This window comes from Crinia signifera, chromosome 19 (genome assembly GCF_055691185.1).
Source record: "Crinia signifera chromosome 19, ASM5569118v1, whole genome shotgun sequence".
Taxonomy (NCBI): Eukaryota; Metazoa; Chordata; class Amphibia; order Anura; family Myobatrachidae; genus Crinia; species Crinia signifera.
The window spans coordinates 115,176,803-115,203,677 of NC_139226.1; the positions used below are offsets into that span (position 1 = coordinate 115,176,803).

Sequence of the window (26,875 nt, forward strand, 5' to 3'; positions counted from 1 at the left end):
AGACCCAATTTTTAATTGTATAGTCACCCATGGGTGATTTCATACCCCCACTATCCAACTACGCATGGAGTTGATTTTATATAGTGTGGCGAGCGCAGCGAGCCCGAATCGTGGCGAGGGGCCGCAGAATACATGTAAAGTTATCCACGTGCGCTCGCCACGCTTCGGGCTCGGTGGCTCGCTGCGCTCGCCACACTATATAATATCAGCTCCATGCGTAGTTGGCTAGTGGGGGTAGAAAATCACCCATGGTTGACTATACAATTCAAAATCAGGTCTTTACAATGAAAAATCGCATTGCATTGCATGCCTTAAGTAGTGGCATGCAATGAAAAAATCGGGAGCCCAGATAATACATAAGTACCCATACATCTAAAAAAACATATCCAAAATAAGCCCATACCTTACATAAGACACTGCAAAAGATCTAATCCATGCTCTCATCATCTCCTGCATTATTACAATAGTCTCCTTACCGTTCTTCCCCAATACAGCCTCTTACCACTGCACTCTATCATAAATGCAAATACAGATGTATCAAGCTTCAAAATGTGATAAATTGGGTAATAAAAAAAACTAGCCAATCAGCTCCTAACTGTCATGTTACAGGGAGGGTTTGTAGGAGCTGATTGGCTGACTGTTTATCACTTTCTATTTTATCACTTTGAAGCTTGATACATCTTGCTTACTATGTTCGTCTGCAAAACTGCTTTATCAGTCCCTCCATTCTACCGTACTCAATATAAAATACCTTTACTCACACACAAGGTCATAAACCAAACTACATCAACATACATCTCTTCTCTTATCTCAAAATACCTCCCAACTTGTCGTCTCTGCTCTTCACATCTCACATCCACACGCATTACCCACTCACATTTATGATTGCAGGACTTTCTTTGGGCTGCAATCACTCTGTGGAACGCCCTCCCATGCATAATAAGACTCTCCTCCAGTCTCCAAACCTTCAAGGGTTCCCTGAAAACTATTCAAGTAAGCATATCCGATTCCATTACTGCCCACATAACCTTAGTAAACCTTTCCAGTCCAATTACATCCCCACTGTACAGCACAAAGATGCTGACTTATTGGGTGAGATTTAATAGGATGAGAGATTCAGAAAATGAGAGATTTTGTGAGAAAGCTCCAGTTTTTTTAAAGCGGCAACCATTTACACTGCAAAATCTGTTTGATTTTGCGGTATAAATGATTGCCGCTTTAACAAAAACTGGAGATTTCTCACAAAATCTCTCATTTTCTGAATCTCTCATCCTATTAAATCTCACCCAATGTTTCTCTCACCATTCCATCCTCCTGACCCCAGACCAATATTGCTAGGTCACCGTATCTTTCAGCCCACCAAGAACCTTTGCAATATGGTAGGCTACTTTTCAGTAGATAAAACCTATTCTTGTATATCAAGGTCTATTTCCCTATAGATTGTAAGCTTGCGAGCAGGGCCCTCCTAACATTTTGACTGTCTGTAAATACCCAGTTTGTTTTATCCCTATTTTCAATTGTAAAGCGTAGAGGGAGTTTCTGCACTGCATAAGAAACTGTGCACTGCAGGTGGGGCAGATGTAACTTGTGCAGAGAAAATGAGTTATTTTGTTTCTGTGCAGGGAAAATACTGATCTCACTTTGAAGTAAAACCCCACCCAACTCTAATTCTCGCTGCACATGTTACATCTGCCCCACCTGCAGTGCACATGGTTTTGTACCATTTGAGAAGGAATTTGCCTTTGCGAGTGAACCAGAATAAGGGCCTATATGTATAGAATTCTGACATTCCAGGTTGCTGTAAAACGGTATAAGCAGCAGATATTGCTGTGCCCTTTCCATTAAACGGGTCTTTATTAGGTGATTGAAATACTAGAGCATTTCATATCAGACTGGGAAGGAATAATATGGACTTTATTCTGATCTTACTTGTCATTTCCAAACTCAAATTTGCCAGGACCATTGCGAAGCAGGCTGCCTTTTATCCATCCAGGGACAGTCCCAGTAATCTGAGTGGGAATGGGCTGCAGAACCTCTTCCACAGTCTGAAATAGGGGAGCGATGCACTCTTTACTTCCTTCTTCTGCAGGAGATGTGCACAGTTGTCTTTTCTCTTGGCTAAAAAAATATTTCAGACCTTGGGACAACAGAAACAAAAATTACAACTCTATCTAATCTCTTATATATTTAGCCAGATCTGTCACTCATCCCCAGTGTAGGTAACGTTCCCGCCCAGCAGGATACACAAATCCGCCCCCTCCAGGGAAAAGTGTTCTATGTGTATAACGTTCTACACATCCCACCCCTTTGACATCACCTCCCCCCGCCCAGCCAGCGCTACAGTACATGCCCACCATCCACCATTACTCCACAGCCACCATCCACCATTACTCCCGCACCCCCTTCCCCTCTGCCAGCAAACCCCCCCTGGACACCCATGACCTCCCTCCTGCGATTTGCGGCACCCCCACGACCCCCCCTCCCCCCATTCGCGGGACCTCTGCGACCCCCCCTCCCGCGATTCGCGGGACCCCCGCCTCCACCATTCGCGGGACCCCACACGACCCCCCCCATTCGCAGGACCCCCCGCGACCCTCCCCGCTCCGGCGATTTGCGGGACCCCCGTGGCCCCCCTCCCCCCATTCGCGGGACCCCCGCAACCCCCCTCCCCCCATTCGCGGGACTCCCGCGACCCCCCCTCCCCCATTCGCGGGACCCCCCCAGTGACCCCCACCGTTTCAGCGATTCACCGCGCCCCCCTCCCGGTGACCCTCCCGCGATTCGCAGGACCCCCGCGACCCCCACCCTCCTGCGATTTGCGCCCCCCGCGATTCTAGCCCCCGCGCCCCCCTCCCGCTATTCGCGCCCCCCCCCCCCCCGCACGATTCACGGCACCCCTCGCAACCCCTCCTGCAATTTGCGGACCCCCTCCAGCGATTCAAGTAAACCCCACAGCATCTCCGGCGCCCCCTCCCGCGATTCGCGACCACCCGTGACACACCCCTGCGATTCACGGCACCCCCCTCCTGCCCTCCCCCCATTCGTGGGACCCCCACGACCCTCCCTCCCGCGATTCGCAGGACGCCCGTTACCCCCCCTCTCGCAATTCGTGGGACCCCCCCCCCCTGCTGTGATTTGCGGACCCAAGCCCCCTCCCGCGATTCACGGCACCACCGCACCCCCTCCCGCGAATCACCGCGCCCTCCTCCCGTGCTTCGCTGCGCCCCCCCCCCGAATTTGCGTACCCCTATCCCGCTATTCACGGCACCCCTCGCAACCCCTCCTGCGATTTGCGACCCCCCCCGTGACACACCCACCGCGATTCACACACCCCTCCCACGATTCATGGCACCCCCGCACCCGCCCTCCCGCGATTAGCAGCCCCCCAAGACCTCCCCCTCCCGCGATTCGCGGACCCCCGCGCCCCCCTCCCTCTATTGGTGTCACCTCGAGCACCCCACGTGCCCCTCCCGCGATTCCCGGACCCCCACAACCCCCCCTCTCGCAATTCACTGACCCCCAGAACCCACCTTCCGCAATTTGCGGACCCCACCTTCCAGCGATTCAAGGCCCCCCACTGCCAGAAGTGTCCCCATGGTCCTCTGCACCAGCGCCACAAATTTTATCAATGTCTTGCCCACATACCACTATTATACAGCCTCCTGCTCTCATACTCCCTCCCAGTGCGATGAGACGCTCACCCACTGCCGGGAGCTGCATACTGTCCCCCACCCTCCTCCAGTTCTAGGGATGCCCATCGACCATCAATGATTTCAAATCATTGATGGTTTATGGCCGATGTTAAATACTTTTGCCATCAGTGTGGGAGGACCAGATGGTTTCCCTACATCAATGGCAAAGGAGAACCAATCAAGTTTCAAATTTTATTAAGGTGCTGGGACACGGAGCATAACTCCGCCCCCCCACACCCAGAAGTCCCGCCACCGAGTTCTGATTGACCCACGGCCTATTCAGTCAGATATATTGGATGACCATCGATAGCTACAACAATCTACAAACAAATTTAGTGGGAACTTACTTTTATTTGATAGACCTATCAACTGGAACCAGCACACACCATGGAACGCATGTATCATACCAGTTTTTAAGGAATTTCGTACATACACAGAAACAAAAAAATCTCTAAACTTTATGAACATTAGCACTGAATGTGGCTCAGAACCATCTCTTAAATCATTTTAATCATTTTATGTATAGTACCAAAATTCAAGTTGTTTTTTATTCTTCAACTAGGTGATTCATCGCGCCCTACGGGCGCTCTTCACACCGTCGTAAGGGGCTGCGTCCCCTTAATTTGTGAACGTTTGTATTGTGAGAAATATGGTTAGAATTGTATGAAAGATGCCCTGTATTGCAACTTGAGTTATAGGTGAAATGTGTTAAATAGAGAGCATATGATGTGGAAGGGGGTGTGTATTGTTTTGTTTAATTAAAAAGCGGTTACAGAGTAAGATGTACATTGATAGTGTGGATGGTACAGTGACATTTGTGGGGGGGGGGGGGGCTGTGTGTGCATGTTGTTTAGGTGTGTGTGCAATAGTATAGTAGGGTATTTTTGAGTCAGCGGCTCCCCACTGGCGGAGGTCACGACACAGGAAAACAGAAGGCTGGGTAGTGATAGGGGTGTGTGGGCATAAGGGGGACTAAAAAGGAGGGTGGGGGACACTGTGCAGCTTCTGCCAGTGGGTGAGGGTCCAGCGTGGCAGCACAGGATGGTGGCCCTGAGTCAGTGTCTCCTCCTACTATGTGGGAGTTAGGGTGCATGAGAGCAGGAGGCTGGGTGGTAAAGCATGATAGGGGAATGTGGGCAACACAGGGTGAGCGGCTTCCCACTGGCGGAAGTTACGGGGCAGGAGAACAGGAGGCAGGGCAGTGATAGAGGTGTGTGGGCATGAGGGGTAGTAAAGGTTTTTGGCTGTTGCAGAGTAGGGATGGGCATTGGTGCAGACGCCATCGATGGTTGGCATTGATGGCGATTTTGCACCATTAATGTAGTGTGTAATAAAGTTATACTGTTCCCGTGTGTGTTTTATTTCACTATTTGTCATGTTGTGGAACTACAAGACACAGCAGACCCTTTAATGCCCTGCTTACTGGGACTTAAGGTTCCACAACATTACACAAAAGTTTCATCTATTATTAACCATTTATCCTCCCGGTGCCCACTGTAGTTCATCAACAGCTGGAGGGCTGCTTATTGCCTAGCCCTGCTTTAAAGTGATATCTATATTACAGTGTAAAAATAAAGCAGCCAGTATTTACTCTGCACAGAAACAAAATAACTCACCCAAATATAATTCCCTGTGCCCACGTTACATCTGCCCCCTGCAGTGCACATGGTTTTGTTCATTGGAGAAGGAATTTGCCTTTGCGAGTGAACAAGAATAATGGCCTGAGTCCAGAATATCTAAGAACTATAGAAAGATCTGTATACAGTATGTGTCTATTATTACAATTGGGAGAAATAACCGCTGACATCAGTGGACAGTCTTCTGAAGGAACGGAAAGTCTCTCTCTCTCTCATACAGTACTGTACATCCTTTTGTTTGATCTAAGAGGCACTTTCCTATACTGGCCACCGTGGCGGAACTTGTGGGTGGTGAGCCCAGGTGCAGAAATATAATTTGGGCCCCCCTCCTCCACCCAACCTAAGTTCACAATATGCAACATGGCAGTGGGTGACAGGGAGAGACAGGAGAAGGCAGAGTGTGACAGGGAAAGACAGTGGGTAACAGGAAATAGGTGGCATGGGAAGAAGTGGGCCCCTCATTCCTTAGGCATCCTAGTGCACTGCACCTGCTGCACCAATTTCAGTACCGCCTCTGACTGGGTACCTACCTTTATTTTCTATAGTAGAAATTCCATGATTATACTTAGCAATGTTAAGAATTTGGCTATGCTATTTTCGGAGTGGAATCTTGCATTTCTGAGTGTCCCTGGATGTGTTTTGACATCTTTTTACGGACAGAACATCTTATAACATGTGGTGCTGTTCTTTGCTAAACAATTTTAAAACACATGACCTTAGACACTAATTGGATAAGGCTTGTAAAAAAGAATGTTGTCTCTTGGATTATGTGCACATTTATTCCTTGTGACAGATATTTTATATAAGGAATGTCCCGAAGTGACTGCACATAATGGTTATTGCTCAGTGTCCAGACGTTGTTAAGCAGAAATGACATGAACATGTCACTTTGTGTAAGATGATTGGCTACTACCACCTGCTGTTACTGTGATGTCATCATTTAGGTGATTATTATATAAAATGACGATGATCGAAATGGTGACTGATGGAGTGGAAAGTAATTTCCTGCCTGTTATGCGCACGTAGCTTAACACAAACCTGTCAGGTCTAATAGTTATTTGCTGTCTGAGATGCGCTCAACTTATTGAACTGGTTTCATTTGCAGACAAGAGGCATTTATTAAAAAGATGGCTCTTTTAAGTACACATATAGGGCCTGATTCAGGCGGAAGGGGACGAATTTGGCTCCGTTTCCGATTGTGCGGATCTCTCTATGCGCATGTGCGTACGCATTACAATGTCCAGGATATTCCAGTTGTTGCAGAAATGATACAACTTGTAGATGGCTTTTGACAGTTTATGTTGGGTGTGAATTTGAATAATTTGCGCCTGAGTCAAAATCAGATGCAGTTGTGGCAGTGGGGGCATTTTTGCCACAGTCGCACCTCTGTAGATATGGCAATGCTGCTACAAAGCATACCTCACAACGTTTGTAATTAGTAATCTGGGACACGCAGCACTGGAGATGCGCCTGAGGCGGGACCTCAGTATCAGAGCAGGGCCTCGTGCCGTGACCTCCCCCCATTGTTGTCATTTTAGGGGCATGACCAGCGCTCCCTTAACAGCTGGGCAGCCCCTGCTTCTCTCCCCGCACTGTTAGATGTAACTTCCTTTCATTGATCATCGGCTGCTCTGCGGTGTTCACTGGCATCCCTCAATTGGCACCCCCACCGTGGGCATCACCCAACCTGCCTCCCTCATCTTGGGACTCTGCGACCCTCAGGTTGGACAGCGGGACCGTCCTGCTGTAATTGGGGCAATAGGGAGGTATGGCAAAGCTCTTCCCTGGTATACATATCTGATTGTGTAAGGACTGAGACTCCCATTGGTAGAATCTATGGACGCAGCATTATCACCAGAGCTAGGAGTGATGTCAATCATACTAGAATATGATAAAAAGAAAAACTCCTTTATGACATAATGAACTCAGAAAGCAAGTGTGTTTCATGGGGTGTGCTACCACTTGACAATTAAATTAACAAATATATTTAGGGGAAGGTGTGTGACGTCAGCTTCAGGCCGGATATGTCTTTTTCTTTGCACCACAGAGTAAGTAAAGGGCTTTGCGGCACCTGTGATGACATGTGCCCAGTTTAATAATCATTAGATGGTGAGCCTGTATGGCTGCTTTTATTATTATTATTATTTGTATGGCACCGCCAGGTGTCCCTAGAGAGCATATCATATCACTGTATATCGGCTCACTCCCACCACCGTACCGTATATACTGTTTGGATGTGTTGCTACAATTCCCCACTGTCTGCCCCAGGAGGCAGCTTTCCCACTACATACGTTTGTCACAAAATACACAAATTACATACGCTTCTACCTATAAGCATGGTGGGGCATTTATTATGCTCTCGGGTCATTGATCTTGGGAAATAACAATGGATTCAGTTACAGATGTGTCCACATACACTGATCCTCAAATTACTCCAAATATTATAATTTCCGTGCCAAGGATATTGTCACTTTTTAAGTTACACCAAGTGTCCCACCATGAGCCCCCCTTGCCCAGGGTCACAGGTATCTCTAATCTACTGTACAAATGTCTTACTTTTTTATCTCGAATGAAAGTTACAATTCAACTGTTCTACAATTCACCCCAACAACCCCAAGGACAGTTAATGTATAACTATAACATACGTATATTGTTTCACTTTTATGAGTAACATTATTGTAGCTGAAATAGTTTATTTGTTACAGAGTTTACTTTATAAAAGTCATAGGTGATAAAAATGTTCCTGTGCCAGCAGCAAATAGTGACTGGTACTGTATACTAGAATAACTGGTTTGCAGCTATTACAGGGAAAAACAGTAACAATGTAGAACAATGTATGCTTCTACAGTAAAGAATCAGGGCAGGCGACAGGGGGGTCAAAGGGGACACTCGTACCGGGCCCCCGACCAGTTGAGGGGCCTCAAAGCTTTGAGGAACTCAGGGTCTGTAAGCATGACTGCCTAATCACCTGTCTGGCTACCCGTTCTAATGAGTTTAATGACACAACACACCAAACCACACAACGCACAATGCTGTGCCCTCCCATCTGCCCTTCCCTATTATATTGCACTGTGAATATTAATTATCTGTTTATTTCTATTAATAAAAAAAGACATTTAATATGCAATGTAATAACAATCCGCGTTCCGTGTTGGGGGGCCTCAGAAATATCAGTGTTCTGGGCCCCAAGATTTCTGTTACCGGCCCTGTTACCAGCTGTCCCTGCAGATGTGTTCACATAAGCCTTTCCTAAAATCTAGCCTTATGGTTTGATTTGGCACACCATGAACTAGGCCAATGATGGTCTAGCTGCAATGTCTAGTGGGAAAGGGCGTTACTGTTAAGCTTGTTGGAGGAGCCAAGCTTGTTGGAGGAGCCATGATGCACTAGGTGTTTACCCAGAATGCCCTGCTGTTCATATGCAAATTAGCTGACCCATAATGCACTCTAATTTTAAAGGATGTCAGGTTTCATTGTTATTCCCATAGTGCAATTAATAGAAACAGTGATCAGCATACAGTACTGTAAGTATTCTACAAGACCAGATATAATTAAGACCAAAAAACACACAAAGGATTACTCTCCATGGGGCAGATGTATTAAGCCTGGTTGAAGCGATAAACTGGAGAAAAAGTGGAGAAAAATTGGAAGGAGATAATGCACCAGCCAATCAGCAGTGTTTGAAATATGACAGTTGGACGTTGATTGGCTGGTGCATTATCTCCTTCCACTTTTTCTCCACTTTATCTCCAGTCTATCTCTTCGCCAGGCTTAATACATTTGCCACATGACCCTAAAGGCAATTGAAAACAAGGCCTTGAAAGCCGGGGCCATTGTTTTTCACCTGGGTGTACAAAACACCCAGGGGGGGGCGGGGGCCTGAGTCAAGAGACCGACTGTGCCCCTTATAAACAACAGTAAAAGATAGAACTATTTTCCAGAAGGGCTGGTGTGTAATGTACCAGATGCTTAGTGCAGCACCCAGCAGCTGTTACATCTGGCACATGCCACTTTTCCTCTGGGGCGTGTCACAGTTTAAACTGCCATTGGCTGCTGCTGGAAGCATCTCATATTTTATGCCCTTTTACATTAAATCACTGTTTTCATCAAATACCGGAGAGCTGCTCCTTTACTTTACCCACGTACTGGGGAGGTGAGTGTGTTTTTAAGGAATATTTTATGGATACTGCACCATTGTTTAGTTACTATATTGGAGTGCCACCTTGTCTGCAAATCCGATGTATATATATCTACATATTTTACACATACACAAACGTGACTAAAATAACAGTATCAGATATATAACAGTATGGCAAGTAGATTTACAGATCCAGGCCCTCCTTTTTATATAGGCCCATACAATTTTTGTGTATTAAGGTACAGGGAACAGGCCAGTAAGGTTCCAACCAGCCTGCCCCCTGTCCTATGGGCTGAAGCTGGTTGGTAGACCAGAGGGTCTATCACTCTGTGAGCCACCAGCAGCAGCAAAAGAGAAAAAAAAATACTTTTTTTTTTTAGGAAACATTGGCAGGGCCGCCGACAGGGGGGTGCCATGAGTACAGCTGTCCCGGGCCCCGGCCTCTGCAGGGGTCCAGGCAGCTGCCCACAGTGGCATGGCACCACCACCCCACCCCCGCACAGTATCCCCCACCCGGCGGCCAGGCGTGCACAATACACAGTGCAGCCTGCAGAGTGCCGAGCCTAGGATACAGAGGGGTTTGGCAGTCTGCAGGCTGCACTGTGCAGTGAGTGCTCCGAGCCCTGAGTCCCGGAGGGAGAAGATGCTGCGCCGCCGCCACCGCACGCACGCCCCAGTCAGATGGAGCACCTCTGCGCCGGTGATCGCCAGCACAGGCATGCTGGCGATCCCCAGCAACGGATCAGAGGCGCATCATCTGTATACTGTATGTCTTTACTTCTTTACTGTTAGAAGGTAATAATGAACTTAAGGCCCAAACAGGAACAGATAAGAGGGATTAGTTGCATTAAAAAATAGGTACTGTATACACCAGGGTAACAATTAAAAGTATACACGTATTTATAAATATGAAAAAATGGCTAAGTTTAGCCACAAATTAAGATAAAAAATAAATATTACGGTAACAAAGAGATAGCTGCGTTGTAGTGAATACAATTATAATCACCTATATATTTCTCCAATGTCCTTCCCCTTCTGGGCCCAAAAAGTGAAGTGAAAGTCCCAATGGTTGTAAGTATGGGTGCAGCTATTGCAACACGTTTCGCCGTTACCTGCTGCTTTTTTCAAAGTATCGCTGTTGTGGAGGAATAGCACCTCCCTAACGTGCCTAGAAAGGGTGCTACTGGATTCCATTATAGTATACATCCTACCATTTCCAGATTTCTATTTTCCATATTGTGGAGGAATGCCACCTCTCTAAAAGTCATCTGGAAAAAGGAGCTACAGCTACACTATATTGACAAACATTGGGACTTGTTTTTCACTTTTTGTGCCCAGAAATAGAAGGACATTGGAGCAATATAGGTGATTATAATCGTATTCACAACAATGCAGCTATCTCTTAGTGTAATATTTATTTTTGTATCTTAATTTGCGGCTAAACATAGCCATTTATATATATTTAATAAATATGTGTATACTGTTAATTGATACCCTGGTGTATACCTATTTTTTAGCTTCTCTTATCTGTGCCTACTTACTATAAGGGGGTGACACCCCCTTTCTACAGCTGCTGCTTGGCAAGGCAGCAAAATGAGAGTAGTTTTTTGGGATTCCTCACAAGGTTGATCCCACGCGGGGTAGGGGTCAAGTGAGACCTACCCTTCCTGTAGTGGGGTTCGGCCTGGGTAGCCTTAAACCAAGTCTCTTAGAGAATTCCAAACCCCTAGAAAGAAAGAAAAAAAGGGGGGGGGGGTTGGGGCAACAATTTTGAGTTGGTGGTGCTCCCTTGAGTCCGATTATAAATAGAACTATGTGGTGAAGGAAAGAGGACTCTTCTTTTGGGGCACTCTAGAAATGTACAGTTGTATTATTTAAAACATAACTTTTATTTCTGTTATTTAAAAGGGATTGGGACTATGTAGCCTCTATTATAAAAAAAAAAAAGCAGTGAGCTGTAAACAAATAAGTGGGAGTATGGTCCCACAGTGGGGTTAGGAGTGTGTAGTACTTTCACCTCCTGTTTTAAGGATGTGTGCCCAGCAATATTCAGCTGGGACTCGTTAGAGGCAAGATAAGATATTAATTTAAGTAGAGTAAGTAAAGGGTTATATTCCCTGTTGGAGTAGAGACTGTGTATTTACTTAGACTGTGTGTGAGTAGAGAAAAAGTTAAATAAGGTATGTGGATATGTTACTATTGACAGCTAATTACTGACATAACAAGATGTCGGCACCCAGTACAGAATTTGACCATACACAGGTATCTGCTGCTTTCACTAACAACAGATAAAATGATTCAAGGTATAGGGATTGGTTACTGATGTCAGATAATTCCTGACGTGATGAGTTATGGGCACTCAGCACAGAATATATTGTTAACCATACATAGGTGTCTGCTGCTTTCACTAACCACAGATGCAGCAGCCTGGGGGGGTGAAGCGGCCAGGTCTGAACCGGCCCACCGGGAAATGGCCCGGTTTCCCGGTGGCCCAATCTGCCCCTGTTGAGCGAGTCTTCCTAGTTAGTTAGCAGATTTTCTCCTGATTTGCAGTCCTCAGAAATGTAGTTACTGTACCAGCATACAAAGTTGCAAAGGTATGAGTGTTTTTCTTTTTTTTCCACCCGTGGAGATATGAAAGTTAGGCCAATGATTGAATAGTCTAGCAAAAAAAAAAGCTCTGATACCCCATCCTTAAAAAAAAGAGATAGAGGCAATAGTAGTTGCCGTGGCAGCTTGGAGCCAAAGGGTAAGGTTAAAGTGCTTGATGTACAGTGAGATGTGATCTTCTACTGTTACAGAGTCATGAGTGATAGAGGCAATAGTAGTTGCCGTGGCAGCTGGGAGCCAAAGGGTAAGGTTAGATAAAGTGCTTGATGTACAGTGAGATGTGATCTTCTACTGTTACAGTCATGACATCACATCCCACTGTACATCAAGCACTTTATCTAACCTTAATCTTTGGCTCCCAGCTGCCACGGCAACTACTATTGCCTCTATCTCTCACTACTCTGGCACTCTCTCATTGATTAACAAAGGAGCAATATTTACCCTGCAATGTTAGCATAACAACAGGGAAGCTTGCAACCCCTATACATATCAAAAGCCGAAGTGTCAATCTGTATCTATTACTATCTGACCCCGCAGCCCAGCACAGAGATCTTTCATCCTGGGTCCTATGCACGTTTGTATGACCCAGTGACAGCAGAATCTTTGACTGGCGAATAAAGGGACAGACTTATCTCATAAACAACTGGCAGACATCAATCATCTGACTGTGAATTAACACTGATCTTAACTACTGCTGCCACACTTATACCCCATTCACACCACAAAACAAATTACCGGGTTGAAGCTTTTCAACCCGGTAATTTGCCGCAAAACCCTTGTTTTTTGGTGGTGTGAAAGGGTCAACACGGGTCTTAAATCCCGGCACTCCGACCCTGCTCTTGACCAGGGTTGGAGTGCCGGGATTTAAGACCCGTGTTGACCCTTTCACACCACCAAAAAACCCGGGTTTTGCAGCAAATTAACGGGTTGAAAAGCTTTAACCCGATAATTTGTGGGTGGTGTGAATTTGGTCCGGCTGCACCCGGCAAAATTATCCGGCACGCAGTGGCGTAACTACCCAGGGTGCAGGGGGTGCACCTGCTATGGGGCCCGGCAGGCACTCCCCTGCACCCTCTTGTAGTTTTTTTTCACACTCTGCTCCCCATGTACATCGGGGAGCAGGAGGTCTGGAGGCAGTAGCCGTGTGCAAGGAGCGGGGAGCAGGAGGACCAGTGGCGCCGCCTGTACAGTACAATGGAGGACAGAGGCAGCACCTGTCCTGTACGCATCACCGCCTGTACAAAGGGAGAGGTTTGTCCGGTGGCAGCAGCGGTGTGCAAGTAGCAGGGAGCTGTGAGGAAAGAAGCGCCTCATGTATAGTACAGCGGGCAACAGAGGCACAGCGGCAGCGTCTGTACCCATTGCTGCCTATACGCAGGGAGAAGGTAATCTGGCAGCAGCAGCAGTGAACACCGGAGCAAGTCACCGAGGAGAGCAGGAGGCCCAGCGGTGCCACCTGTACAGCATAGGATAGGCGTGGTGTATGCAGGGAGAAGAAGGTACTATGGCAGCAGCAGCGGTGAGCATAGGAGCGGGCACTTGGTATATATACCTGACAGCATTGTGTATAGCTCTTACTGCGGTGATGGGGGCTGTGCGGAGGGGGTAAATTAGGGAGCACTGTACAAGGTGCTTAGCTCTCCCTGTTTCCTTTCCTCTCTTTTTTCCCTACTGTGATCTCTCTCCTCTGTTTCTCCCTCCCATGCTCCCCCCAACCCCTTCCTCCCCACTCTCTTTCCCCTGTGCTCCCTGCTCTCTCAACTCTTTTTCTCCTTCCTGTGCTCTCTCTCCCCTGCTTGCTCTCCTTTTTCTCACTCTGCCATCAATTTCTCCTCGTTTCTTTTTCCCCTCCCCAGTTTCTTTTCTCTCTTTTTCTACCTCTTATGCTCCTCCCTCTTTTTCCATGAAGTACTCTGTCTCTCTTTCTTTCGTGACCACCCATCATTCCCTTCTGTTTTCCTCTCTCCCTTTCCCCAACACCCTATTTGTGTTTCTCTCTTTATTCTGCCCTTTAAGGGGCACTTTAGTGCCAATGATGGGGGGGCCCTCGCAAGATTTTGCTATGGGGCCCACAATGTTCTTGTTACGCCCCTGCCGGCACTTAAAAATGCCGCGTAATTGCCGGGTGGCTGGTCTAAAATGGGTATTAGAGGAAACATTGTATGCCCTGATTTTTTTGATTGCAACATTGTAAGCTTATGTGGGAGATCAAACAGACACAGATATCTCCTTATCGGAGTGTGATACAATTGATACATTATTATTGACTTTAACTGGAAAATGCATGTTTTCACTGTGTCTACATTTTTAAGGATGGGGGATCAGAGTTTTTTTTGCTAGACTATTTCAATCATTGGCCTAACTTTCATATCTCCACGGGTGGAAAGATACATAAAACCACTCATACCTTTGCAACTTTGTATGCTGGTACAGTAACTACATTTCTGAGGACTGCACATCAGGAGAAAATCTGCTAACTAGGGAGACTCGCTCAACTTTCTCCCCTACACACTGGGCTATTTAAGCAGTTTCTCTTGACATCTGTGGTTAGTGAAAGCAGCAGACACCTATGTATGGTTAACAATATATTCTGTACTGAGTGCCCATAACTCATCACGTCAGGAATTATCTGACATCAGTACCCAATCCATATACCTTGAATCATTGTATCTGTTGTTAGTGAAAGCAGCAGATACCTGTGTATGGTCAAATTCTGTACTGGGTGCAGACATCTTGTTATTTATTTATTTATTAACAGTTTCTTATATAGCGCATACAAATTCCGCAGCGCTTTACAGAGCATAGTTATGAGCAAACACAAAACAAATTACATTACAAGACAGTTTAGGACAAGTACATGGTTAATATAGATAGTTGCATCAGGGGACAGGACACTGAAGCAATTATCAGGGTGGCAGAGGCTTATATATTCTAAGAAAGGCACATGAGGAGAGAGGGCCCTGCCCGTGAGAGCTTACATTCTAAATTGGAGGGTTAGACAGACAGGGGTAACACAGAAGGGGGAGAGGTGAGCATAAACAGGTTAGGATGAGAGATGGTCAGGTTTTATGCAGGAGGGTCGGAAGAGGTCAGCTTAGTGTTTGATATTTTAAGCCTAAAATAGCGCTGGGTCATCCAAGAGTAGACAGCAGAGAGACAGTTGGAGATATGAGTTAGGATGGAAGGAGAGCGATCAGGAAACAAGGGGTAGATTTTAGTATTTTCGGCATAGTGGAAGTCGAGTGAGCAAATAAGTTCACCCAGAGAGGACATGTAGAGATAGAGAAGAGGGCCAAGAATAAAATAATCAGGGACACCTACTCTCAATGGAACAGCACGAGAGGTAAAGTCATTAGAGGTACAGCTGGGCATTTTCAAAACTGACAGTGCAAGTACAAGCATAAAGAGTGATATTCCAAAAGTATTAGCAGATGGAGAAATGGTGATATCACAGCTGAGTAGGCAGATTAAGCAGCCAGGAGTAGTATGATGTGAGAATGAAGTGAGCTCACTCAAAGCAGTCTCTTGGTTTTCTGGGTTGCTGGTGTCTTTCTGAGTCACTTTGATACGAAGATGTTAAGTTGGTTGGCAGTTTCTGTCCAGTTTCTGTCCAGAATAAGTCCAAGCTTTAATCTATGTAACTGTTTTCGCCCTACTTAAAAATATTCCTACTTTAAAATATGACAAACTTGCAATAGTCAGCCAGGCTGAGGTCAGCCTTGTGTTCACAATATATACTAAAAGCTGTTTCTAAGTTAATTGATTGAGACCCCACCCAGCCAGAACCCCTCTTCCACTAGCAATAAAACGAAGATAACAAATGGTAAGAGGTTACATACCATCCCAGCCACTAATAAATTCTAACTCACTTTCAAATCTTATAAAATATTTGCACAATTACCTAAATATAGAATATAGCAGTATGCAAGCAGCTACTTCAATACTGGTGTAACAGATGATATGAGTTACCTAAATATAGAATATAGCAGTATGCAAGCAGCTACTTCAATACTGGTGTAACAGATGATATGAGTTACCTGTAATGTTATGTCAGTAATTAGCTGTCAACAGTAACATATCCACATACCTTATTTAACATTTTCTCTCTATCCAGCGCATGATTAAGACACGCAGTCTAAGTAAATACACAGTCTCTACACCAACAGGGAATATAACCCTTTACTTACTTTACCTAAATTAATATCTTATCTTGCCTCTAACAAGTCCCAGCTGAATATTGCTGGGCACACATCCTTACCTTAAAACAGGAAGTGAAAGTACTACACACTCCTGACCCCACTGTGGGACCATACTCCCAATAGCATAGCTTATTTACTTACAGCTCACTGCTATTTTTAATAATAAAGGCTACATAGTCCCAATCCCTTTTAAATAACAGAAATAAAAGTTACGTTTTAAATCATACAACTGTACATTTCTAGAGTGCCCCCAAAAAAAGAGTCCTCTTTCCTTCTCCACATAGTTCAAGGCAGCACAATTACAGGTGGCCCTTTCAGATAACTTGTTACCTGTTATTCTCTACTATACATTATGGCCCATACACAGACACTGGGCGATTTTGAGCTTAAAGCAGCTCAGTTTTGTCTTTTTAGCTGCGTTCAGCTCAAAGCTGCCCAGTGTGCACAGGCTAGCGATCGCTGTCCATACACCCTGGCCAAAATCGCCCAGTGTGCATGGACCTTTACAGTGCTACTATCTACAATTTAAAGCATATCTAAAACATTTTATATTTTTTCCATATAATTCACGCAAAGTACAGTAATACAGACAAAGAAACCTGGTTAAGTGGGATCTCAAGGGACAGCACAATTAGCCTCACTTGGGGTCCACTTATTAACATTATTTTTACTAAAATAATGTGAAAAAATATGTTTTCATATGTTTTTCACATTATTTTTGTATTATTGGTATAAATTCCAGGGCTTTTGAAGCAATTTTCATGAAAAACAGCTTTAATTTGCATCTTTGTTTAGTAACCAGATCACATTTCCCATACTTGCGATCTGGACAAACTTACTTTACTAAGAAATGTGAAAAAAAAATCAAATTGAGCCCTGCAATAACAAGGCCAGCTTCAGCTGGCAAGTTACAAGGCTCACATACTAATCAGGAGTTCTGCACAGCTTTCTCCGCCCCTAGGAGAAAGCAGTGCAGGGGCAGGGCTATTGTTATCATCTACAGATACTCTATGTGTATTCGTTGGATACACAAGCTGATTACAGTGTAAAAAAAAATCATACTCACTTATACAGTGACCGCCAATCACTGCTTCCCAGAGGGCTCACATTACAGCACCAGGGGTTACAGAAGGAAACACCAAAGACTGGCAAAGCTGCAGGAGCTTATCACCAAATGGTGAATACGATCAGCGGTGGTGGATGGATAGCAGCTCCTGAGTGGGGGAGTTGTCACAACAGGCGGTAGTGGCAATGTTGACTGCGATTGCACATGCCCAGCACAGAATTGAGAATTTTTTTCTAAAAAAAAGAGTGATGCGGAGACTCCTCGCTTTCCTGCATTTAATCCGATGTCATAAATGATCTCACTTATCTATGCACAAGAAGGGATTTATCCTACTTATAAAGATTCTCACTTATGCAGGTTCAAACAGTACTTAATCCACTTCTAGAGGAAATAAGAGACTTGTCCAAACCTGTACTGATCTCAGTCACTGTACATAGGTTCTAAAGGTGGTCTTCTCCTTTAGGTTGATAAATTTACTACTGTTACTTAAAGAGGTCCTAACAGCAATCGTCTCAGCTCAACTTCCAAATAATGCAGGGGAATATTCCTAAAAATCATTTGCCGTTAAAGAGGTTTGAAAGTCTCTTTTTAGAGCAAAAGTGCCGGGACCCCACAATTAGTCCCAGTCGCCGCTGTCCCCGGGTGCTCCCCCCGCAGCCGCAAAGTTCCTGCAGCGAATGTACAGTCAGTGCCGGGGGTCCCTCCAGCGCATGGGAACTAGTACTAGTTCCCATGAGCTGGAGGGACCGCCGACACTGACTGTCCATTTGCTGCAGGGACCGGCTGCCGGGGGGAGTTACAGCAGCAGCGGCGCACATTATCCCTCAGGCTGACCGGTACCCCCACCTCCCCTCAGCAGCTGCAGACACCCCCCTCCTCCCAGCACCCGGGGACAGCGGCGGCGCCGCACATCGACCTCAGTCTGGCAGGTACCCCTCCTCCCCTCAGCGGGCGCAGGGACCCCCCCTCCCGCAGCAGCTGGGCACAGCTTTACCAGCGCTGCACGCTGTGGACCCGCTGCGGGTGCCTGGACCCGCAGCGGGACCATTTACACCAGCATTTACACGGGTCCTATCCGGGTTCTACCCAGGTCAGGACCTGGGTAGAGGACCCGTGTAAATGGACACGGATATACCCTATTTACACCGCCGGTGATCCGGGTCTGACCCGCATCACCGGCGGTGTAAAAGGGGTATAACTGAGTTTGCTTGTACTTCAGCTATTCACTTCAATAAGACTGAACTACACACTTTGCAACAATTTGTGTACAAATGTCAACCACAGAAGCCTCCAGCAATTTGAACAACACCCATGTATCTCATTATACTTTAACCAAAAGCCAAATACAAGTGAGAGGAAATGTTTTCCAACATTATTTGATAAATGAGTCTAGCATATTTTCCTGAAAGTTTACATACTGTATGATATTCGACATCACCTTACCTGCAATACAAGATTTCTACTATACTGTACCATATCATTTGACCACGTGGGCTGTCATACTGTATGTGGGTAAGATACAGTACATTGAAAGCCTTGAAAAAGGTTCTTGTTACCTTGGAAACGAAACGCGTTGACATCCGTCACTTCCGCTTCTGTGACATCACGTCCACGTTCTCTGTGATCCCAGCTGCTGCATAATCAGCTGTACGCTGTATTCCCCAGCCTCCGTGACGCAGCCATCTGCCCGTCCCGCTATTGGATCCAGCAAGCCCGGCTCTGCAAACCCTGCTAGCGGACACACTAACCGAGTGGGTTACCAAGCCTCCGGCCGCATTGATCCGCCCACCCAGAGCTCCACATTCGGGCTCCCGCTATTATCAGGAAGGTTGAGCCATCGGATCATCTGGCTCCCCAGCTTCAAAAAACCAAACCCACAACCAACTTTAAAAAATGAGATTATTGTTGCCATGAGACTGTGCTACTGCCCATGACTTTCCTATGCGTGTTAAGCTCATGTGCTAAAAACGGCTTTTGTGCATATGCTTGGCGACTTTCACTGACTCCCTACTGGTTTGGTCTAGCAAGCTTACCCCCACTAATTGCTTACTGGCTGCTACTAACCCCCCCCCCCCCCCTCCCTCCCTCTCCCCAAACTTCATTTACGGAGACTACCATACTTACGTGATGTCACATATTACTAGTGCTTGATAAGTTTTTATGTGTTGATTTTAGAATTGTTATACTGTACATTGTACATTCACTTTTAGTTAATTGTAACTATTAAATCATCTTTTTAATCATATAGATTATACAAAGATTTCAATCTACAAGGTGTGTCCGGTGTTCATTTTGTTCAGAGGTATTTCTCTCAGAGTATAGAACCATCTGACAGCGCAAGGTGATAAAAACTCCCCAACTTTGTAGAATGATAGTATGCAAGGGGATTTTGCTAGCGCTCAGACGAGACTGAGTGTGGCTGGGGTCGCACTGGCAACCAGGCGCCGGGACCCGGAAGTTGCGCTCAGCGTAACAACTACAGAGCCGGGCACACAGCACATCATCCACGCTGTCAGTGCGGCGGCTGGAGAAGATTAACAGAACGTCCCGGGACCTTCCGGGATGATCATCACAGACACAGGTAGGAGGTGCACTGCGGGGGGACGGGGCGCCAGCCCCCTGCACCACCCCCTGTGCCCCAGTTCCATCATCGACTTTCCATCCTCCCTTCCTGTCTGCACTTGCGGACTTTCATACCAGACTTACCGCCCACCACACCGTGTGCTGCCACCATCAGCCCCCTTCCCCTACCCCCACTGCTACATAGAACCCACACCAGTGGGACCTGTACCTGCACCAAGTCTTTATTATAATAAAGCACACTTTGCATTAACCAAACGATATTTTTCCAGACATCTTATTATTAAAACATCTTTGGTCACACCCGCAACTGATTGCATGTAAGCATCATCACAGTATACTTCCATCATACAAAGCAACCCTCTGTGCACCCACAGAAGCTTGCTAGAAGGTGAGGGCATTGTAAACCCTATCTGTTTTGTAGAATGATGGCAGAGGGGGTATTCAATGTATTCAATGATGGGTCACGACTGCCAAGCGCAGAGAAGGGGGCATGGCCACGAGAAGCGTCAGGGAATCGGCGAGCTGCTTGTGAAGTCGGGCTTGTTTTGCTGAGATCCCTGTTCAATGCTGTTGGGGAAGACAGCATTGACTAGGGCCCCGCTAGCATTTTCCCCGTCGGGAATGGCAACAGGAGATTGAACATCCCTCATAGTGTGTCATTCATCAAATATGGCATGATAGATCATGTCCCGGCATCTGTGCTAGGCGGTAACAGGGGAAAGAGATTAAGATGTGAGGCAAGGTATATAATGCATCTCTGTCTCCCCGTTGATTAAATGATCAAATTATTTTCAATTGTTTCTGAACAGTATATTTGTGGTACATGAGTCACGTGCTTTACATTTGCTCTATATTGCGTGTTTTTTTTTCATATATCATATATCCCCCCCCCCCCCCCCATCCACAAAAAAAAAACATTACAGTCCTAGTTCAAAAAATATAGGAAACAAAACTTAATGATCCAGCATTGGGATTATGGAGCCAACCCTGGTTTCTAAAACATGGGGAACAAAAAGAGTAGGGGTGCCCCATATATTTAAAACTAGCAATGAGCTCCACTAGCAGGGGGATATCAGAATGAACTATTCTTGTCTGATTATCGTACTATTATAGTACAGGGTGGGTATCCCGTATCCAAAATGCTCGGGACCAGAAGAATTTTGGATAATGGATTATTCCGTATTTTGGAATATTTTTATATTTCAGTGATGTATCTTAAGGTATCTTGCATTTATGTTGAACAAACACATGAAATACACAAGGGCAGTACGGACGGTGTAATGGTTAGCATTACTACCTCACAGTGCTGAGGTCAGAGGTTCTATTCCCACCATGGCTCTAACTGTGCAGAGTGTGTATATTCTCCCGTACTTGGGTGGGTTTCCTCCCACAATCCAAAAATATACTGGTAGGCTAGTTGGCTCCCAACAAAAATTAACCCTATTATGTCTGTGTGCGTGTACATGTGGTAGGGAATATAGATTGTAAGCTCCACTGGGGCAGGACTGATGTGAATGTTCAAATATTCTCTGTAAAGTGCTGCGGAATCTGTGTGCGCTATATAAGAAACTGTTAGTAAATAAATACACACAAATATATTTTATTTGTGCATTAAACAAGGTTTTAAAACATGAAATAAAGTTTGTGTACAATCTCACACTGAATTTGAATGCCAAGCAATCATATCCTTGCACATATTTACTGCCAGTTACGTGTTATTTCCCCAGTAGTGTCAGATACATGTTATTTCCCCAGTAGTGCCAGTTACGTGTTATTTCCCCAGTAGTGTCAGATACATGTTATTTCCCCAGTAGTGCCAGTTACATGTTATTTCCCCAGTAGTGTCAGATACATGTTATTTCCCCAGTAGTGCCAGTTACATGTTATTTCCCCAGTAGTGTCAGATACATGTTATTTCCCCAGAAGGGCCAGTTACATGTTATTTCCCCAGTAGTGTCAGATACATGTTATTTCCCCAGTAGTGCCAGTTACATGTTATTTCCCCAGTAGTGTCAGATACATGTTATTTCCCCAGTAGTGCCAGTTACATGTTATTTCCCCAGTAGTGTCAGATACAAGTTATTTCCCCAGTAGTGCCAGTTACATGTTATTTCCCCAGTAGTGCCAGTTACAGATGTACCCAGTAGGTTTTTTAGCAAAAATAAAATAAAATATAAGAGTACATTTTGGAGACTATGGTTTTCGGAATAATTTGGATAACGGATATTTGGATAAGGGATCAACCTGTACCTATTATCTTAAATGAATTAGCAGTTGCCACATACAGTCTACAAATCGTGCCATGATCAGTACATTTGCAAACTGTAATTATTACAAAAACATTTATATATGCAATACGTGAGAAATACTGTAAGAATCCAATACTGTGTCAGCGCAGAACAACTATTACACAGCAGCAGCATGTACACAAATAATGCATCACTAAGATGGCAGCATCATCCAAAGCTTCTTTACATTACCTGGAGTATGGTAAATTGCAGATAAAATATAATCCATTGAAGCCTTTCAGACAGTATTATTTGCAGATTGAAGCGTTGCTGTGCGCTGGGTGATACATAAAGGGTGGCAGTGTACCAGGAGCTGATTCAGTTGGACATCAGCAGAATCCTCTGTCTGTTGATGACTTGTGCTCTGTATAAGCCGCCTGTGCTGCAGTACACTTCATAATAAAAGCCTGGTGCAGTGACGCGTGACCTCGCTATCCTCTGTATTATGTGACAGGTCCTTCTGTAGAGGAGTTTAACTAGTGGCTCTCCAAAACATACTGATAGGTTAATCGGCTTCTGATTAAACTGGATCCTAGTTTATGTATTTATTTGTGCTAGAGAATACAGACTGTATTGCAGCTAGGCTGCAATACAGTCTGTATTCTCTAGCACAAATGTTGCTATGGGCAACATCAGCTCTTTTAGAAGCTTTAGTAACATTGCCTCTTCACTTTAATGCTGAAGGGACATGCTTTGTATTTGATGCGGTCATTTGGTCTACACAGCATGATGATCGACAGTCATTAGGTTGACACCATTAGGTCAACATGGGAAAAGGTCGACATGGATCCAGGTCGACATGGGAAAAGGACGACATGGTTCTAGATCGAAAGGTCGTTAGTTCGACAGGTCGTTAGTTCGACATTGTCTAGGTCGACAGTCAAAAGGTCGACATGGGGTTTTTCACTTTTTTTTTAGCCGACATGTGCCGACATGCAGTATTTCATGCCTTACCATCCACTAGGGCGTGGTGGGAGAATAAAATAGTGTGCCGAGCGTAGTGAGGGGATGCGGTGCACTTTAAACTGTCTCCATGTCGACTGTGTTTACATTCAGGTCAAAAAAACTGTGAAAAACACCATGTCAACCTTTTCACTGTCGACCTACACATTGTCGAACTAATGACCTGTCGAACTAACGACATGTCGAACTAATGACCTTTTCACCTATAACCATGTCGACCTAGACCCATGTCGACCTATTGATGTCGACCTAATGAATGTCGACCATCATGCTGTAGACCCAATGATCCCAACCCCTTTGTACTAGGGATGGCCAACAACCATCGATGTTTAGAAATCATCAATGGTTTATGGCCAATGTTGAATAGTTTTACCATTGAGGGGGGAGATCCAGATGGTTTCCCACCATCGATGTCAAGCTTAAACGAATAGTTTCATTTTGCCTTTTTCCCCAAGGGGCTGGGATATGAAGCCCCACCCCCATATTTTGATTGGCCCACAGGCCAATTAATCAAAGAAAATGGATGAGCATCGATATGTAAAATATTGATTGTCATCCATTGTCTAGTAATGACCTATCGATGGCAACCATCGATGGCAAAGTCAATGATGGCCATCCCTACTTTGTACTTTGATATAGAGATTAGTACAAATATTGTTATTGCTCAGGACCTGGAAGAAATAAAAGTGTACTGTTCCCACATACAGAAGCTGGGTCTGGGACCCTAGTTTACAACAGGTTTCTCATTTGTTTCATAGCGGATATCGGGCCTGATTCTATCTAATTCCCACTTGTCTGTCCAACTAAAACAGTTCTCCACACATCTAACCGGGAAGCGCTAGTTATTTGCTATTCACTACAGGGACCCCGCCGGCCGCAGCCAGCTTTATACACATGACGGCGCCGCAGGTACCCCTACGGCACAGACACCCCTGACCGCCCCAGCACTGCAGGGACGCCGGGACAGCAAGTTTTTTTCCACAGGTACCACCCCCCCCTCCCTCCCCCCGGCACCGGGGCGCCCCCACCCCGACTCGCCTGGGGCGCTCCGGTGCCTTGCACCGGCTCTGGCTGTCCTTGATTTACCAATTACTTGAGATTGAGGATACTCAAGAAGATTTGAAATTGCAGGATTTGCTATTCAAGGACAAAAAGAAAAAGGGAAAATATTTCCCTCTGTCTCAGTCCCTTAAAGATGTGATTAAGGAAGAATGGAAGCATCCTGAAAAGAGGGTAACGGTACCCCTCAAAAATAATCAAATGTATCCGTTTCAGAAAGATCTAGTAACCTCTTGGGAAGAGCTGCCTAAAGTGGAAGCAGCAATTGCAAGAATTTCTAAAAAGACTACCTTGCCACTTGAAGATGTAAACATCTTTAAGGACCCCATGGAAAGACGCATTGAATTGGGGTTAAGAAAGCTACACTGAAATTTCTCCATTGTGAGACGAATAAAGGGATTCTATGTTTAACCACAGGGGCAGCATTGAAGCCAGCTGCATCTATGGCAGTAACTTCAAGAGTTCTTAGAGGTTGGTGTCAATAAATGGAGACTGATTTGTTGGACGGAATTAAAAGATCTGACTTATTGAAAGGAATACAGAACATACAACTTGCAGTTTAATTTTTATGTGAAGCCTCAATGGACTCAGTGAGACTGGCGACTAGAGCCTCGGCTACAGCTGCAGTGGTCAGGAGGGCACGGTGGCTTAAGCCCTGGGCGGTTGATGCGCAGTCCGAAAGCAAGCTTCTTACACTTCCATTTCAGGGTGATTACCTGTTTGGAGCCCAATTAGATGAGATCATCACTAAGTTGTCTGGAGGTAAATCAGTCTGGCTGCCTCAAGACAAAGTAACCAAGAAAGGGTTTGGTAATAAGCAGTACAGATACCAACCCCAGGATTACAAGGAAGCTAGAGCATACCGTCCTGGAAGGGGTTACAGGAGAAGTAACTGGTCATCCAGAAACAATTTTCGTGGCCAAAGAGGTCGAGACGGGAAGTTCTTCTCACGTCAAAATATGCAATGACGCCAGGAGTCCAGAAGTAGGTGCCAGGCTATTACAATTCAGCCAGAATTGGCACGATTCCACTACGGACAAATGGGTCTTAGAGATCATAAAAGATGGATACAAAATAGAGTTTAACAAACTTCCCAAAAATTTCTTTACGGAGTCGCCGATTCCGATAAACAAAGAGGAAAGAGAGGCGCTGTTTTCAAGCCTGGAAACTATGATACAGCAGAAAGTGGTGATAAGGGTACCACGGGACCAAAAAACCCAGGGGTGGTACTCCAGATTTTTTGTGGTCCAGAAGTCAAAAGGAGGTTTCTGGACAATACTGGACTTGAGAAGGCTCAATCGATTTGTTCAGGTGAGGACTTTCAGAATGGAGACTATAAAAGCAATACTCCTAGACCAGAGACAGGACGTGTACATGACGTCAATCAATCTAAAAGATGCGTACTTGCATGTGCCCATCTGTCAGGGACATCAAAAGTTCCTATGATTCTGCCTGCAAGGAATTTGCTATCAGTTCACCGCTCTGCCCTTCGGGCTCGCAACGTCTTCAAGGACATTTACCAAAATACTTGTAGTAGTGATTGCAAGACTGAGGCGCAAAGGAATAGCGCTTTATCCATATCTGGACGTTATTCTTATTGTAGCAGACACAAAAGAAATGGCAGTAAGGTACACCAAAAGAGTGCTTCAATGTCTGATCGATCACGGTTGGCTTATAAATATGGAAAAAAGTCAGTTGCTTCCAGTAAGAAAAATAGATTACTTGGGAGTAACTATAGATACGCAATTAATGAGCATAAAGCTGACCGAAACAAGGCATCAAAATCTGTTTGAGTGTATGCGGTCAATCAAAAGAAAGTTGGTGGTGAAGTCGGAGGACTGTATGAAAGCGCTGGGCATGATGGCAGCAGCATTGGAAACCGTGCCTTGGTCAAGATTCCATATGAGGAATCTACAAACGTGCTTTCTGTCTCAGTGGGATGGAAACAACAAAAACTTGTCCCAGAAGATAGTGTTGTCCACCAGAGCAAAAGAGGACATCGTGTGGTGGTCAAACGAGAACAGATTGGAAAAAGGAAAATCATTCCTGGAGCTAGACCAAGTAGTAATTACCACGGACGCAAGTGGCTCAGGCTGGGGAGCAGTGTGTGAACAGGAAGTGACGCAAGGGATATGGTCAGGTGCAGACAGTCAAATGCACTCAAATGTAAGGGAGATGAAAGCGGTGACTCTAGCATGCAAACACTTCAGCAGCAAGCTTATTCAAAAAGAAGTTGTGGTTCGAACAGACAACCAAACGGTGGTGGTTTTTGTCAACAGACAAGGAGGCAGATGATGCAGGAGGTAGAAAAACTGCTGAAATGGGCAGAAAACAAGGTAGCAAGCCTAAGGGCAGTTTTTCTGGCCGGAAAAGAGAACCTGTTGGCAGACGGGCTGAGCAGGACAATTTGTCATCCAGGAGAATGGGAATTAAACCAAGAGGTTTTCGATATGCTGTCCAGGACATGGGGTGTACCAGAAGTAGATCTCATGGCATCAGAAAGCAACAGGAAAACGCAAACATACTTTTCCAGATTCCAGGAGCCTGGTGCGGCTCAAGTGGACACGCTGACAGCAGAATGGACGATGAGTCTAGCTTATGCATTCCCTCCATTTCCTATAATCCCGAAGTTATTAAAGA

The 26,875-nt window shown here is 45.4% G+C and overlaps 1 protein-coding gene across 1 annotated transcript in view; it reads right to left on the reverse strand.

Moving 5' to 3' along the window:
- Nucleotides 1-22,623, reverse strand: part of LOC146042916 (carotenoid-cleaving dioxygenase, mitochondrial-like) — a 72,726-nt gene extending 50,103 nt beyond the window's left edge. The window contains exons 1-2 of the mRNA XM_083163200.1: nt 22,406-22,623; nt 1,930-2,137 (exon numbers count right to left, since the gene is read on the reverse strand). Of these exons, the coding sequence (XP_083019326.1) occupies nt 1,930-2,137; nt 22,406-22,442 (245 nt within the window). The 5' untranslated portion in view covers nt 22,443-22,623. The remainder of the gene's footprint in view (nt 1-1,929; nt 2,138-22,405) is intronic.
- Between the last annotated feature and the right edge of the window lie 4,252 nt (nt 22,624-26,875).